This window comes from Camelus dromedarius, chromosome 27 (genome assembly GCF_036321535.1).
Source record: "Camelus dromedarius isolate mCamDro1 chromosome 27, mCamDro1.pat, whole genome shotgun sequence".
In the NCBI taxonomy this organism is placed as follows: Eukaryota; Metazoa; Chordata; class Mammalia; order Artiodactyla; family Camelidae; genus Camelus; species Camelus dromedarius.
Genome location: NC_087462.1, coordinates 25,936,090 through 25,953,690, shown reverse-complemented (window position 1 = coordinate 25,953,690; position 17,601 = coordinate 25,936,090). Strand labels below are relative to the sequence as shown.

Sequence of the window (17,601 nt, the reverse complement as noted above, 5' to 3'; positions counted from 1 at the left end):
GGAGGCCCACAATTCCTGGCGCTCAGCTTCCAGGCACAGGTGGGGCTGAAAACAGAATCCATTCTCAGGGGTCTCAAGACTTCACAGGTGGGACTGAGACTTGATTCTAGCCCCAAGCGCTGGTGGCGAATTTGCTCTACTGGTGACTCTGTGACACACTTCTGAGACAAACAAGTGTAACACTGGCATGCAGATGGGTGGGTCTGGCGTTAACAGCGGGCCTGTGTTCGCAGATGCAAGACCTGGGTCTGGGTTGACTCTGTGGCTCAAAGTGGATCCAGGTGCATGACTGCACAGCACTACAGTGGGTCCTGGTGCCTGACACCGGTGGATCGGCATGAACGGCTCTGTGGGTGCAAAACCTGGGGGGCACTAGGGCGGATTGCTGACATTTCTGTGGCTTAGGGGAGGACAAGCGCAGAGACAACAAAGTGTACGTTGTAAGCCTGCACAATGAGTGACTGACGACACCACAGAAGGCACTCTCTGCTGGACATCTTCTGAGGAGGAATAGTCAGCGGCTCCTCTTCTGGTGGAAGTGCTCCAGTCCCCCCTACCACAAACCACAGCTCAGAAATGGGCCTGAAAGCCTCTATTCCCACAACAGGGAAGCGACCTGACTCCTGTCAGGGCTGTGCCAACCACCAAACAAAGTGGAGTCCCTGCTCAACCACCAGGGCAGGCTCTGGTCACCACAACACCAACCATACTCCCAATCAAGGGAATAAGAGCCAGCACACAGGGAGGAAAGACCTGGCAGCCATCCATACTTAAACAGCCCTTGTGACAAAAATGAGATGCACACTGTCTACACAGGGATGCTCCCATATAAAAACAAAACTAAAGAAAGAGCCCTTCAACACCACAGTAGATAACTGTTACACTTAAAGTCATAGTCAGAGAAATATTTAGAAAAGGAAGAAGCAGAGGAACCAATCCCAATTGAAAGAACAAGAGAAGTCCCCTGGAAGCATGAACTATGAAATGGACCTCAACAGTCTACTAGATTTGGAGTTCAAAGAGGACATGATAAAAGCACTGAAGGAAATGAGAGGAAATAAGAGAGCTATAGATAAAATGCAAGATACTGTTAAAAAAAAACTATAAGGCGGAGCCAACTAAAACCGGACAACTCAATTGCTGAGATAAAAGCTGAGCTAAGGGCAGCCAATAGCAGCCTTACATGATGCAGAAGAATGAATCAGTGATTTAGAAGACAGGATAATGAAAATCACCCCATCAGAACAGCAGAAAAGCAAATGAAAACAAATGAAAGTAATGTAAGGGACTATGAGATAATATAAAGTGCGACAACCTATACCTAATAGCGGTCCCAGAAAGAGAAGAAATAAAAAAAGTGGATCAAAAAAGTATTTCAAGAAATCATGACTAAAAATTAACCAAACCTAAAGAAGGAAATAGATATCCAAGTGCAGGAAACACAGAGGGCCCCAAACAAGAAGAACCCAAACAGATCTACACCAAGACATATTATAATTAAGATGGCCAAAGGTCGGCAGAAAGAGAACAACAAAGAATTAGTTACAAAGGAAATCCCATAAGGCTATCAGTTGATTTCTCTACAGACACCCTGCTGGCCAGAAGGGAGTGGCAAGATATATTCCAAGTCCTGAAAGAGAAAAACTTGCAGCCTAAGACACTCTACCAAGCAAGGATATCCTTTAGAGAACAAGGAGAGATAAAGAATCTGACAGACAGGCAAAAACTAAAAGAATACACCAATGCTAAACCTATCCTAAAAGAAATACAGTAACTTTTTCTCTAAATAGAAAAGCAGGAATCTGTAGAAAAGAGAAAACCACAATTAGAAATGTGATAACCAAAACGAACAGCAAGGGAATAGACATGAAGATGTAAAAGAGGACAATCAAAATCACAAAATGTGGGAGAGGGGAGCAAGAAAATGTAGATTTTTTTTTTCTTTCTTTCTAGGATGTGTTTGAGACTATATGCTTACCAGTCTAAAGCAAATAGATGTAGTAATGGGTTAACATACTTGAAAAACGGGGTAACCACAAATCAAAAGCATAAAATAGAATCACAAAAAAAGCAAGTAAAAAGGAAAGAAATCAAGCTAATACAAAAGAAAATCATCAACCCACAAAAGAAAGAACAAAAGGAAAAAGAAAGGAACAAAGAAAAAACACAAAATCAACTGGAAAACAAAGTTCAAAATGGCAGTAAACATATATCTATCAATAATTGCCATAAATGTCAATGGATTATATGCTCCAATCAAAAGACACAGAGTGGCAGACTGGATAATAAAACAAGAGCCTACACTACGCTGCCTATAAGACACCCACTTTAGGGTGGAGGACACACATAGATTGAAAGTGATAGGATTGAAAAAGATTTTTTATGCAAAGAGAAATGACAAGAAAGCAGGGGTAGGAATACTCATATCAGACAAAACAGACTTTAGAACGAAGGCCATAAAGACAGACAAAGGACTTTGTATAATGATCGAAGGAGGAATACAAGAAGAGGATATTACACTCATTAACATATGCACCCAATATAGAAGCACCTGATCATATGTAACAAATACTAAGAGGCATAAGGGAAGGAGGAAAGGCCAAGATGGTGGAGTAGAAGGATGCTCTGAGCTCGCTCTCTCCCAAGAACACACCAAGAGAGACAGGCACGGACCCACCCATCCACTCAGAACACCTGGCCAGACTTTGACAAGATATCTCCTTCTTCAATAGACAAAATTCCTCACATAGCTGGTAGGAGGAGAAAAAGAAAGCAAAACAAAAAGGAAATTAGTGTGGGACCTGTCCCTCGGAGAGGGAGCAGCAAGGGAGGAAACAGTGCTCTTACGCTGGGACGACCCCCACTCAAATGCAGAGGTCAGCGGGGATGGAGGGGGACCCTCCGAGGTTCAGAGGAGTCCACAGCAGCCTCTTGGCCGACAGAACTGAGCAAAACCAGCACAGAGGATCCCTGCGATCCCTAGCCCTAGAAGTGAGCCGGCACGGGTGGAATGGGACCGGCTGCCCGAGCCCAGCGGAGGGCTGGAACTAACTGGGCAGAGGCAGCCTGAGGGGCTGGATCCAGTGTACTGTACGCCGTGGCTGGGTGTGTATACAGAACAGGATAGCCTGGGTCCCCCACCCACCAAAAAAAGAAAAAAAGGAACACTGCTGGTGTGCACTGTGGGTAGGGGGTGCAATGCGGCTGAGCCGTAGCCTTTGTCTCCACATGCCTGTGGCACCATCACTGGCATGCTCTCGGGAGGAGAGGTGCAGCTCCCAGGTAAAGATGGGGTTCAAACCTGGAATCTGTACCCAGGGGTCCCACAACTTCATAGGTGGGATTGAGATTTGTTTACAGCCTCAGGCAGAGGGGACTGTCTGGCTCCGCGGGTGCCTTTGTGGACCCACGCCTCCAAGACAAACAAGCAAGGTGCGGAATTCTGGCACACGGTGGGGGCGAGGGCTGGTGCGGCCCTTTCAGTGGGCCTGCCTACCATACGCGGATGTGGCACTGGGGAGAGCTCTGACTCGGTGGCACAACCAATCACCACAGGGCTGGGGTTCTACCAGTGCAGGCCTCTAAGGTGAACGAGCAGAGTTCGCACAGCGAGGGCAAGTGCAGGAGCCACACTGGGCACCAGAGATCTCACTACCCCAGTAGGGCACCACAATGCAGGTGTGCGACCCAGAAGTCGGCAGGTCTGCGCTGGCAGCTCTGAGGGTGGAGAACCTGGGGGACACCCGGGAAGAGCGCTGACATTCCTGCGGCTAAAGCGGGGACAAGGGCAGTGTCAACAGAGTACTTGAAGTGCTCCCACCCCGCCTACCACACACCGCAGCTCAGAAATGGGTCTGGAAGCCTCCCATTCCAACAAAAGAGGAATAGACCTAGCCCCTGTCAGGGCTGTGACAAACACAAAACAAAAAGGAGGCCCCACTCAACATCGAGGGCAGGCTCTGATCACCACGACACCAGCCACAGCCCCAGTCAAAGGGATAACAGGCAACACACTTGGAAGAAAGATATGACAACCATACATACTAAAAACAGACTTTGCAACAAAATTAGCAGAGGCGCACATTCTACACAGGAATGCATCCTCTTTAAAAACAAAACAAAACACACAAAAACGGCCCTTCAAGACCACAGTAGACAACTGATACTCCATAAGCCACGGTGAGAGAGACAGAAGTCAAGTGAAGAAGCAGAGGAAGCACTCCCAATTAAAAGAGCAAGAGAAATCCCCTCAAAGAACAACCAATGAAATAGGCTCGACAGTCTACTAGATCATGACTTCAAAAAGAGAGTGATCAGAGCTCTGAGGGAAGTGAGAAAGACTACAGATAAAAATGCAGAATACTACCAAGAGGAAATAAAACTATAAAAGAGAGCCAATTAAAACCAGAAAACTCAATGGCTGAGATAAAAGCCAAGCTAAAAGTAGTCAAAAGCAGACTAGATAACGCAGAGGAGCAGATAAGTGACTTAGAAGACAGGATAACAGAAGTCACCCGATCAGAACAACAGACAGAAAAGCAAGTGAAAACTAATGAGAGCAATACAAGGGGCCTGGGGGATAATACAAAGCACCCCAACCTACGCATGACAGGGGTCCCAGAAGGAGAAGGAAGGCAAAGGCGATTGAAAGGTATTTGAAGAAATCATGACTGAGAACTTCCCAAACCTAAAGAGGGAATCAGATATCCAAGTGCAGGAAGCCCAGAGGGTCCCTAACAAGAAGAACCCAAACAGACCTACACCAAGACATATTTTAATTAAGACGGCCAAGGTTAAAGATAAAGGAATGATTCTAAAGGCAGCAAGAGAAAAAGGAAGAGTTCGTTACAAGGGAACCCCCATAAGGCTCTCAGCTGATTTCCCTACACAAACATTGCAGGCCAGAAGGGAGTTCAACATTCAAACACATTCAAAGTTCTGAATGAGAAAAGCTGCACCCTAGGATGCTCTATCCAGCAAGGGTATCCTTTAGAGTAGAAGGAGAGAGAAGGAATTTCCCAGACAAGCAAAAAGTAGAAGAATTCAGGAATACTAAACCTATGCTAAATGAAATCTTGAAAGGTCTACTCTAAATAGAAAAGATGCAGGACGCTACAGAAAGGGGAAAACCATGACTGCACAGTAGTAACATAAGAACAAGTGTTAAAAAGCACTTCCTAGCAGTGCCTTGGGAGTTTTCTTTCATAACTAGGTAAATCTTCAATCATTTGTGTTTGTAGACCTTCCTCTAAGGAGACGCTGAACACTCGTATGCACTACGAGAAATACCAGTTTGTTCTTCATAAGGAACTGTCAGGGCAAGCTATTGTCACTTTCCCTCCCCCGACACATAATTGCTTGATTAGGGGGTCGGCTGCAACTGGCAAAGAATGAAGAGGGAAACGTGAAGTTAAAAGCAGTTGATGAATCAAACTTCATCTGAATTAGACTGTGAAGACCCAAAAAGTAAGCCTAGAAGAAATGTGCAGCATGAGTGGCCTATACCCCAAAACCCAGGGCAGATTTTTTCATGGTTTCTCAATAATCAGCAATAACCTGGCCTTTCCTAACCTCTCCTGGCCCCACCGCCTCAGACTTGCTTGTTCTTATCTCTCCAGCTTTATTTTGTTTCTTCCTTTGACGGACTGCTTTAAGTATGCAGGTGAGACAGTTGTGGGAGCATCCTTTGATGTCTCTTATCTTTCTCCAAAGGTCAACATCCTCCAATCCTCACTTCACAGAACACAAGCTGGGTGAATCCTACCCTGAAAACACCTCAGGATTCTCCCTCCTCCCAGGCTAAGTGGGCAGTCCTCTTTTTATCTCCATAATGCTCAGCGCATGGGTCTATTGAAGCATATCATGATGCTAAGACTTTGTTTAAATCTGCTTTTCACACTAGAATATGAGTCCCTTCTGGATGGGGGCTCAAATTGTACATACTTTCCCCGACTTTGTTTTTTTTTTTATTTCCTCTTGACTTAGCCTAGAATCTAGCACATATTTGGTTTTTGATAAAGAGATGTTAAGGCAAAGAAGTCAAAGAAGAGAAAGTCAAGCTTAACATCAGATGGGAGAAACCTGGTAACTGGGTTCCACCCAAACCTGACACTTCCTGGGGTGCAGTCTTTTCCTCACACCTTGAGGCACATACTTTAGCATCCAAGCTGGTCTTAAAGGTGAGTGCTTTGTACTCAGTATGTGACAGGTGTTTTCAACAAATGACTGCCCCTTCTTATTTGCCCACATCCCAAACTGCAGGATCAAAAAGATGGTTGATGACCTTCTCTGAGCTAGCTGTTACCCCTTCTTTTACTTCTTTCCCAGGCAACTGCCTATTCTCTTTTGAAGTTCATGCTTTCTTCCATACCACGCATTACAGCCCCTTTCTGCCATCACCTACTGACCTCTTGGTCACTCTTTATTCATGACTTCTCCTTCACGGTGTTCCCAAACTGTCTCCTTGTATGAAAGTGGTTCAATTTCTTACACAGAAGATCTTCACTTCTACTCAGGCCACAAGCAACACAAATGATCATTTACTGGACACAAATGCACAAGCCCTCTAACATCTTATTCAACTCCAGTATCCCACCATTTGACCAACCCTTTCTCTCTACCTTACTGTTACTACACTTGTTTTCTGCCTTCACTGAACCATCAGCACCAACCTCTTCTATGTGCAACCTCTACTTGATACCTCCCATGACCTGCCCTGAAACATCGTCTTTTCTTCAGTTGTTTATCATCCGGTGTAATTTCTAGGCTGTTCATCATCTCAGTGTTTTTCCTCTGTCCTTCTCTTATTTTTCAATGTTTCTATTCAGTGTTTATATTGGAACTGACACATTATTGCAGATGTGAGCTAACTAGGAGAGAGCAGTATAAGGAGCTCTCTCTTGATCTTAGTAAAATGCTTCTGACATAGAGACCAAAATTACATTAGAATGGTTTGGAGGAAATAACGACTTCTGCTATGCTCAAACCAAATTTGCCTTCATCTTAACGGCCTTGAAAAGCTATCAGACCAGGTCTCATCTACCTAGAGTTCCTGTAATTGATTTTGAACCTTACTTTGTGATATTTCAACTTACAGGCATGTTGTTAGTGAATAGTAACAATCTGAATCTTCATTATGTAACACAATGTAAGCATTTTCTCCTGGGCTTAACGTCATTTACAAATCTGAGAGGTACACTTCATTCATTTTCATTTGTGTGATTTAAACATTTTGAAAATATTTGGTCCAAGGACAGAAACTTTGTGGATGACCACTTCAAGGGCAGAATATTTATCAGTGTGATCTGAATATTCTTCTAGCTCCATACATCTCAAACTGAAGGTAAGGGAAGCCCTGGTGATAAGTGTAGAAGAACTCAAACTACAGAATACATTCTTCTAATATAGTCTAATAAAGTCTCATATAATAATGAGACTTTAATATATTTACAATATTTTTTTAAATCTGAAGCCAGAGTGTTCACCATCTTCTGTTCTTAGGAGTCCTCTGGGGAAACTATTCGAATGACATCACATCAATTTATTTAGGCTTTTTAATGTCCTCTCATAAGGATTTCATAAGAAAATCTGTCAAGCACTACATAAAACTCAACATACACTAAATCGATTTATGACATCCTATCTAAAAAATTATTAAGTAGGACTTAGTTTGAAAGTGTTTGCTCTTAAGGAAGTTCTATTATCTTATTTGAAGTTCCCCAAACCATATATTGAATAACATATTCTACACTTTACCCAAATATGAATTTTAGTGTGTTAAACTCTGCTTGTCAGAATCTTTTTTCCTTCCTTTTGAAAACTGGGACACTATACCAATGTCTTGCACTCCGATCTTCCTCCCAAGTATTTCTCTAGTATTCTTAAATTATAATATTGTGATCATACCTACTGGCTTATTTACTGCTCTGGGCAATTATTTTTCAGGCCTCATTTTAGAGCAGTAAGGCATACTCCGACCACCTCCAAACCCCTGCTCCTTCTAAACCACTGGTTTACTTTTAATGACATATTCTAGTATTTCCAGTCTGAAGACATTTTTTCCTCAGTGGAGAAAACAGAAGCAAAAAGATGTGAACATTTCTATTTTCTCTCCATTAACAGCCAAGCTAACATTAACCAAGCAGTAAGTGGCCACTTCCTTCTTGCTTCATATGTTGCTAAAAACTCTGTTTCTATCTAAAAGGTGTCTTTAACATTTACTTCGCAACTTCAGCTAACCCTGGATTTTAGTCTTCCTGGCACTAACTTCAAGACTGGGGGAACTCATTTTTGTTCTTTCTAAAGCTTACTGCCCTTTCTATGTACACTGAAGTATGTAACAGCCCAGAGATCGCTACGTGGGCTCACTGTACCCGCTTCTCCTCTGTTGTATTGACTACTGTGATTTTATAGTTGGGTTTCTACTTTTAGAGCTCACTCAAGTCATATTTTCATACATTATTTTCTGAGTTTTTTTTTTTAATTGTACCCTGCTGATAAGATACGTCTGGTCATTTTTATTTGCATCGCTTTTATGGACTCCAAGTTGTAAGGGTTAATTCCTCAAGGGGATGCCCTACTCTAAAATTTCAGTAAGTATTTTCCTAGTTGTTGTTGTTTTGTTTTTTTAACTTCAATGAGATAAAATATTCACCAAGGTAAACCTCTATAACAAATGCTCTGCTTTTAGTGGAATATTTTAAATTCAAGAGCCCTGCATTTAGACTCTTCATTGTATAAATCTTCACATACAAAAGTTTCTATCAGTTTTCCTTTTACATATTGAACATGTAGTCAAATTCTATTACATATATTAATAGGGAAGTTCATATGTAATAAATACTCAAAGAAAAAGTCACTGTTCTGTTTTCTTCTATCTGTGGGTTTGAGAGGAGTAATGAAGATGGTAGGAGTGGTGCTTCCAGCCCATCCTGAATTCATCAGAAAGGTATGCGAATATAAAGACAAACAAAATATTTGTTCCCTGATTTCAAGGAACTCATTAATTGAACCAGGACTGTGCAGTTAGGCGAATATGCTTTAAAATACTGCGTAGTGACTTTCTGCTTTGCCCATCTGTACATTTCCTGCTATCTCTTTTGTTAGAAGCAGCCTTTAAACACCTCATAATTTTCTAAATCAAAGTTCTTCCACATTTTTCTCCATTTAAAATTCAATCATTTCCACATCAGTTAGACTCGTGAGCAATTAATATGAAAAGATGGGTCATTAGAAGCATAAAATGTTAATCTTATTTATGCTTCAGAGTGGCTTACGTAGACCATTGCCTTCTCCCTAATTACATTGAAACCTACAAATATTTACAGAGGTGGGTATGATGAGGGAAAGAGAGATAGGTGAGCTTATGATGCCTCGTCCTGGAGGGAACTTATTCTAAAAGAGCTTAAAATCTAGCAGGAACGTTCTATGGGCAATAATCCTGAAGCCAGATGCCTGATAAATACACACTGCTCATTACAATGGTAATAAGTATGAAGAAAAAGCTGGATAAATGGTAATTTATCTAAAAAATTCAAAGCTGACTAAAGATAGGGAAGCTGTCGAGGCATCGTTCAAGAAATCTGCAAAATCAACTCATCTATTTAGTATCATTGGGAATGAACTAGTTCTCCTAGGGTTATTTTTTCACACTGAACATCTCTGAGAACTAAAATGTTTTCGATATTGAATGTTTTGAAGAAATAGGTTTGTAAAATATATCACACATTTCTTTTCACTTTTGAAATTGACCATGACTTTCATCTTTGTTGATATCGCAGGTATACTGTTTAAATATTAACTAACATGCTGGCAATATACTACAGTGATACCCTAAGAAACTGTTTTACGATGTAGAGCTGTTTTACAGGGTAATCTCTGTTTTGATGGGATATTTGAGTTAGTGTATTTGATTTCTTCTTTCTTGTCTCTTGCCTATTTAAAGAGCACTTCTTATGGAGCTCAATTCTTGTCCATGTGCCTGCCTTTGTTATATCTCCTTCAAATTGATATACTGAGATATCCAGTGCAAAGAGAAATAAAACAAAAAAAGATCCTGATAGGATTTTCCTTAAGAAAAAGAAATAGGCTCCAGATGAATATTAAAAGGGAATTCTTATGAGCAAGCTGCAAGGACTTGGTGGATTTTATTTTGCTGCTCAGATACTCTATTCATTTACTTTCACATTCTTTGTTGTATTCTGAATAGCAAAGGTTTCAGCTACATCTCATCTGAGTTTATAGCACTACAGTAGTTTTTGGACTTCTAAGTTTTTTCTGTTTGTTTTGTTTTGTTTTGTTTTGGTGCAGCTCTTCAAACCAGAAATTAATCTTTAAAAGAAAAAAAAATTCTATGTCCTTGTTAAGCCAGAAAAGTCAAACATATTTATTAGCTTAATGCTTTGGAGTTTGGCATTAAACAGTATCAATCACAAATTCTACCATGAGAAATGTTATCAATCTACTTGCTGAAAAGAAAATAACCTTTACTTATTATATTTTTATTAAACAAGGATATATTTCACTGTAATGAGGTCAAAATGATCAAAGATGGATTCTTAGCACTCTCCCCATCAGATTTGTGAAATTGCTAGCAGAGATGAGTTCAGAAAACGAAAACGTGTAATTCTGAATGCAGTGCCACTGGAAAAGCTCTCTCCACAATTGCCCAACAAAGCATCCTTGAAGAAATATCCTGGCACTTAGAACATACCTCCACATTCTGAGCAAATGGATCCTCTGGATCACACAACGTTGAAGATATCCGATGGTTGCCACGGAAACATCGCTGACTTATATTCTGGGGGACTGGAAATGTCTGTCCAATAATCGTTAACCTTCCAATTGACCGTCTTACAAGTTCCTGTACATCCAGATCATTTATTTCCTGTAAGATAAGATAAGAAATGGAAGAATTAGAAATGCTTTATTTAATACAGGAACAGAAACACAAAACTATCAATGAGTTATCTGGAAATGCTAAGGGATCCTGTTACTGTAATACATTTGTTTAATGCTTAGCCCACATCCAAATGAAAACAACAACACACATTCATTAAAATAATCAACTCATTTGTAGTTGCTGTCTCTACTTCAAATTATATACATTATGTATATAATTAATTAATACTTAAATAATTTGAAACACAGCAATTGACTTAAATATACCTTATCAATAATAAGTTTATAGTATATTGAAAACTTCAGAAAAAAATGTGTTGTATAAACATTGGGAAAAGTCAGAAAGTAAGTTGCTTTTATGCTTAATCATTCGTTAATGGATTTCGAAGTACCTTGAGTATCTAGGAAGATAGTTGCAATGTAAGAGTAATATATATCGTTCTTAGGAATGAAAAATTGGGTTCCTAAATGAGATTGGTAGAGAGGAAAAGAGAGATGTTATTTTCAAAGGACTTTTCCTAATGATTTCTTTGAACTATTGATGTTAATTCATACACTTCTCTTCGTAAGGAATAGACAAAACACAGTGCTCACTAACTGCTGAATAATTAACTTAGTATATACAACTGTGGTCTTAACATAAAGATGAAAAATTATGTTGATTAATATAGTGTGAGCTCCAGTGCTCTTTATACAAACCAATACTATTTTGCATGTGAGCATTTGTGAAGCTCAAAGAAAAGCAATTTCTGTTCCCTTTTCCCCACCAACTCCTAACTCCAGGCTTCAATTTTAGGATTTGACTCAATCATAAATGAAGAAGTAATAAAAATAAAATATTATTTTTACAACATACACCTGTTCTAATTGAACATTGTTCTAATTGGAATTTGTCAGAATAGAAGTGATCAGAATAAATTTAATTTTAATGCAGTCTTTTACTTAGGCCGTTTGTGCTTCAAAGTGCCCATTTGGAACCTTTTAAACCAATGAAGTCTTTACAATTAATATATCATTGGTTTCAATACATTCTTATGGCAACAGAAATAAAAGATTTGACACAAGAGACATTTTGGACTGGAGTGAGCCATTACTCAGTTTTGTTTCAAAGACTTATAATAGAATAATGGAAGAGAAAGAGATGATTTACAAGTGTATATTTTCTCCATTTCCTTACTAGGCTAATCACATATTATTCTTTCTTATAGCACATAGTAGCTTTAAAATTCATCCTTTATTTATAATCTTTATGAACTATAGATTTTTCTGAAAACAAAATAACACCTGCCATCAGCTATATCTAGTGTAATATCCTGGATTTCCAGTCGATTAATCCTTAAGGTACCATAAAAAATGATTTTCATCAGTTTAAAATGCCGTCTTTTTCCTTTAGTGTGTGTCATTTCAGTGGCCACCAAAATTTCTGCCTGGCACAAAGCAGGTCACTTTTTAAATTCTCTGTCATCTACTCAGAGTAAAATTAGTGTTCTGTCAACTCCATTTTAAGCCTGAACTTTAACCAGAAAACTTTTAAAGTTAATTAATATTGCTATTCAATTATCTTTACATTTAAAAAAATTTCATACTGTGCAGACAGGAATTTTCATTTAAAAGGACAATGAAAAAATTAACTTTTCTCATAACCTTGACTAAGTCGTGTTGTATATGTGGTCTTTTTTTCTTTAGCAGTAGATTTATCAACATTTTGTCGAAGAGCATCATTTCTACATGTTCCACTCATGGTGAACTACAAATCAGAATATTAGAACAAAAACTTACATTTATTAAGTCCTTACTATATATTAAGCAAAATGCTAAGTACATAACCTATCATCTTATTTACTGCTAAAAATTACATTCTGATTCAGATACTATTATTCTCACTGATAAATAAACAGGAGATTCCAAGCCCTTCATTCAAAATATTCTCTATTCATAGTATGAATTCATAAATGTCATCACAAGAGACATTCTCTGAAATAATTATACAAGAAATCCATTTTTACTTACAGGAATTATTTAGATTAATATTCATGAATGATAGGAATTAAAACTCTAAAGATATATTATTCCAGCATTTAATAGCCTGATGACTCTACAAGGAGTGATAAAGTCATCTATCATGAGCTAAAGTCTTTAAGAGGACTATTTTTAAACCCACAAAAGGGGATGGTTAACTTTTACAGGTTCTAAAAGCAGAAGTTCTCAGGTGTCTAAGCGACTAAACTATATCTGAGAAAATGTCAATTTGAATTGAGGATATTTTGCCTATTATTATTTGGGAAAGGAAAAAGAAAGTAATTTTCTGGGAGGAAAGAATCTGCCATTCTGAATGAAGTTAACAGTCTGTCACAAAAAATTCACTTGCAGTCTTAGTTTTGACACCTGATCTCAAAAATCGTTTGATAGTGATACGAAAACTTGATTAGGCAGCTGCCTTATATTTACAGAACTGCGTTTTCAAAAGGTGCATTTCAAGAGTAGTAGATGCAATGTTATATAAACACTAAAAGCCAAGGGAATCCTTAATCTATCAAGAGATATTTTACATGAAAAAGAAATCCATAAGTAAACTTCTGTATTAAAACATGGAACTATTGTATAATCTACTGGAATCTATACTGTTCTAATGCTCGGAACTTTAAAAATGTTTAAACCATCTGATTTTTTAAAATAACCATGTGAAGAACAAGTTCGCCACTCACTCTCGCAAACCGCCCATACTACCCAAATGTGCTCACCTCTATAAACACATAGACATTTCCTTTATTTGCAAGAATTTAAAGAAGCTAAATTATAAAATTATTTTTTTGTGTTATTTTTGGACTAAGTGTATTTATGAAATAAGAACTGATAGTGCAATACAAATGAACAAATACATTTTAGTGTACCTAACTTTTCTCAATTTTTCTTCTTTAGTGACCAAGGCATACAGTCTTTTTCCCCCAAAATAACTTACATGGATAATCAAAAATTATTAAGAATCAAATCAATAAATCCAAGAGAAGATTCTTGTTCACTTTGCTGTGCCAGTTTAATGTAGGATGGACTTTGAACTGTGTAAGAGACAAGAAAGAGGAAAGCTAAAATATTTGGTAGGGATACAACTCCATCCAGAAACAGCCACTTCCCAGAACAAATCTTTTAGGAAAACTGGATCACTCCTGAAACCTTGTAGGGTATCAGCTTTAGGCTTAAGTTAATAGAATTCTGGTGAAGGAAAGACTCTCAAAATCCGTTAGATCAGATGCCAATCTCTACTATATAAACTATTTCAGAGAAGGGGCCCCTTCCTCCTTTTCCTGTTCTTTTATTTCTTAAAATGTTACAAAGTTCCTGGCTCCTAGTAGATACTCATTAAATATTGATAAATTCAAAAAACAAATGAATGATAAATTAAAAAAAAAAAATGAAGACTTTACCCAACCACCTTCTAAAGACAGTTGCCTACAACTGTAAGTACAGGCACTGGGATGCTTTAATAACTTGATCTATTCTAAACAAAGCAAATTTTAGTAATGATATTAAGCAGTGTACTATGTGGTGGCATTTAAAAAGATTATGCTTTCCGTTGGTATTGTTTTGCTGATACGTCTATATTCTTCATGTTTTTGCAAAGACGATCCTTTGATGCTTCCATCAAGTTTAATGTTAACGCGAAATAACTTATACAAATATTATGAAACGTGAAACACCACCAGCTGTAGACTGTAGGAACAGGAAGAGGAGCAGAATGGCAGCTTTCTGCTTGACATATTCATTACACACTTAGGCTTTTCAAATCTCAAAAGAACAATAAGAAGAACTTCTCCTTAACAGCACAATTCAGTAGTGATTAACAGAAAATAATGGCTTAAACTATTTAAATAAGAAGTCAGGGCACCAAAGGTCAGGCTGAGTATCAACAGCTAATAGAAGGGTGCACATAGCATTATGCTGCTTGCAGCTCTAAACAGTGCATAGCTTCCTATCTGAATGTCTAACTTTTGTAAAACTTAAATAAAGTGCTAGGCCATCTGCTTCAGGACCCTGAAGGGATGACAGTACTTATGTGCAAAGGCTGTTCTGTGCTGCAGCCACTGATTGCAGGAAGAAGATAAATAGCATTACCAACTACTAACAGATGATTGATTACACCATATGAGCTAGCACGGCCTCTCATTATTACAGCACACTTGATGCAAATGAAAAAAATACATTGTTTTCAAGTTTCAACATCAATTTGTACCATGATGCACAATGCCAACTTTGATTTATAGTTTCTCTTTGAGAAACTGTTGGTGCCATAAGATTAAATAAATGTTTGCAAGCCATTCTAAAATTAGCAACAAAACAGTAGCTACACAAACCAAACTAGACACATTTGTGATTCCCATGTTCAGTCAAAATGGGCATCTGCATGTTGTTGGGTTTTGTGGTTGTTGATCCTTTTAGAGTCTATCTTCCTAGCAAATTTGAGAAATCCTTGTTTCTTCTTTTATGGAGACTAGGGTAAATTATGATTCATCCATTATAAACAGGACTGTAAATGAAATAAAGGTAGCGAGACTCAAGTTTCCTTTGGAGAGAATGAGGTGATTGAATGGAATCACATGGAAGAAAGGGTGCTGACCACACACATATTGAAGGATGGTCTTTGTTCGGGATGAAAATACAGAAAATATGCTTGATCTCTGTGAGTTGTAACCTAGCTTAGAAAATATAATGACCAATGTAAACAGTGTGTGTTGTGAACATCAAATTTTTCAAAGGTTAAGTAGTACTGACTTGCCGTCCTGCTAAAACGACATCTCTGCTCAAGGACTAGCAAGGAGGGCTGTGGGTAAAACAGAGATAAGAGTTCCAGTAATGGTAAAGGGAAGTTATAGTTATGACAGTTTACAGTAGAAAACCCAAGTGTGAAGGGGAGAAAAGAACTGAGGTCTTCTATACTGTCTTCTACACTTCTAGCATTTATTGAGTTATTTGCTGGTTAGATTGCTTTGTTTGTGTGGATGTTTTCTTTGCAAAATGGTGGCCCAAATTATGGAATGTCCATTTAGAGACATCATTTGCCCTTCTAATATTTTATGAAATAAAATTTAGTAAGTTCAACAAAAGGAGTCATAATATTTATTAAATATATATTAAAATACAACTGTATTATTCTTTCCAAGATAATCATCATCAATGAAACACATGCTAGTTTGCTCAGTCAGATTTCCTCTCTATAATACGAAGAAGCGATTTCTTCCACAGTACAAACTGACACACAAGCATGAGACAGATGGCCACTGGTATCCTGGAAAGCTCTCTTTACCTGGGTTCATACTTTTAATATTCAGGTATAGTGCTAGAGGTTAAATTAAATATGGAAAAAAGTTAATTCAGGGGTCCCTTCTGCAATCTTGCCAAAGAATAGAAAGGAATGGGCACCTCCATTTATACATTATAGGTATTAATAGGCTTGATTAATCCATGTCTCTAAGGAGGCAAGAAATCACTTTTTTCCCCTACTCAGCTCTATTGATGCAAACAAGTAAAATGGCTCCAGCTTGTTTTACAACAGAAAAACCTGTGTGGTCTATTCGCCATCAGCAGGTGGGGAATAAAAACAAGGTGAGACAAAAACAGGAATTAGGAGTCTCTATTCCAAAAAATAGTAACCTAGAAAATAATAAGCTAAAGACAAAAAGTAACAAGATATGGCTCCTGTAGGATTGAAATTTAGGTAGCAGAAATTTCAAAAATATAATCTGTAAGGAAAATTATTGAAGCAAAAGAAAATGAAGCAAGAACAATCAAAGCTTTAGGCTGGAAAGGACTAAAAGGTTTTACATTCCATTATCACCTCTTCATAGTTGTGTAATATTTGGCAAACTGTTTAATGTATTTGAATCTTAGATTCCTTGCAGAAAAATAGAAATGAAAACACCTCATTTGAAAAGTTATTATGAAGGTTTGTTAAGTTTCCCTTTTCCTTTTACTCTATCTTGATATCTAGTCATTCGAGATGGAAACTTGAGTGGTATGAGAACATTAAAGTTATTAAAAACTTTATTGAAAAGCAGATCTCACATACACACATTATCTTTGGGGATCTCAGAAAAACACATCCTAATGGGACATAAGAAATTCACTGACAAATCATGTAGACCTAAAGTTCGGCAGACCAACAACAGATTTGCAAGATGTCTCCAGTGCCTTTACATTGCATGAAAAAGAGCCAACAAGGGAGCTAAAACTCCATCAGTGACGTGTGGTGCAGGAGAAACCACTTGAACTGAGAACCGGTTTTACTTTTCTGTGTAAGAAGAGACAAATCATGCGCTTTTCATGGCCCTTATTCCCTCATTACTTCATAAGAATATTTAGCATTCAACAAAATAATGTGTGAGAAAGTGATCTGTGAGCTTCCCCCTGCTCTGGTCATTACTGCAGCACTATTCATTGCCTTCTGTCAGGACTGTGTTACGCATACTGGACAATATTTCACTTAATTTTTATCGTGAACTTGTAAAGTAACTGTTACTATACATACAAACAAAACAACCTGAGGCACAGGATGATTATACTATATTTCCATAGTAACACGGCTAACCAGTTGTGTAGCCAGGATGGAGCCTATCTGGCTAATTGCAAAACCAGTATTCTTGCCCAAAATGCTGTTCTGTTCCTTAGACAAAACTTGTTATTCTATCATTCAATATTTAGTATCTGTTG

The 17,601-nt window shown here is 38.2% G+C and overlaps 1 protein-coding gene across 5 annotated transcripts in view; it reads right to left on the bottom strand.

Moving 5' to 3' along the window:
- The window catches only part of LOC105106732 (uncharacterized), a 105,013-nt gene that overhangs the window by 35,967 nt on the left and 51,445 nt on the right, over positions 1-17,601 (bottom strand). For 4 of the 5 annotated variants that reach the window (XR_010378139.1, XM_064480195.1, XM_064480197.1 and 1 more), the window contains exon 11: positions 10,712-10,885. Coding sequence is in view for 3 of the 5 variants with exons in the window: in XM_064480195.1 (XP_064336265.1) it covers positions 10,712-10,885 (174 nt within the window). In the remaining 2 variants the exon portion in view is untranslated. Of the gene's footprint in view, positions 1-10,711; positions 10,886-13,858; positions 13,956-17,601 lie in introns of those variants that run through there. The other variant, XR_010378140.1, reaches the window with a different exon arrangement.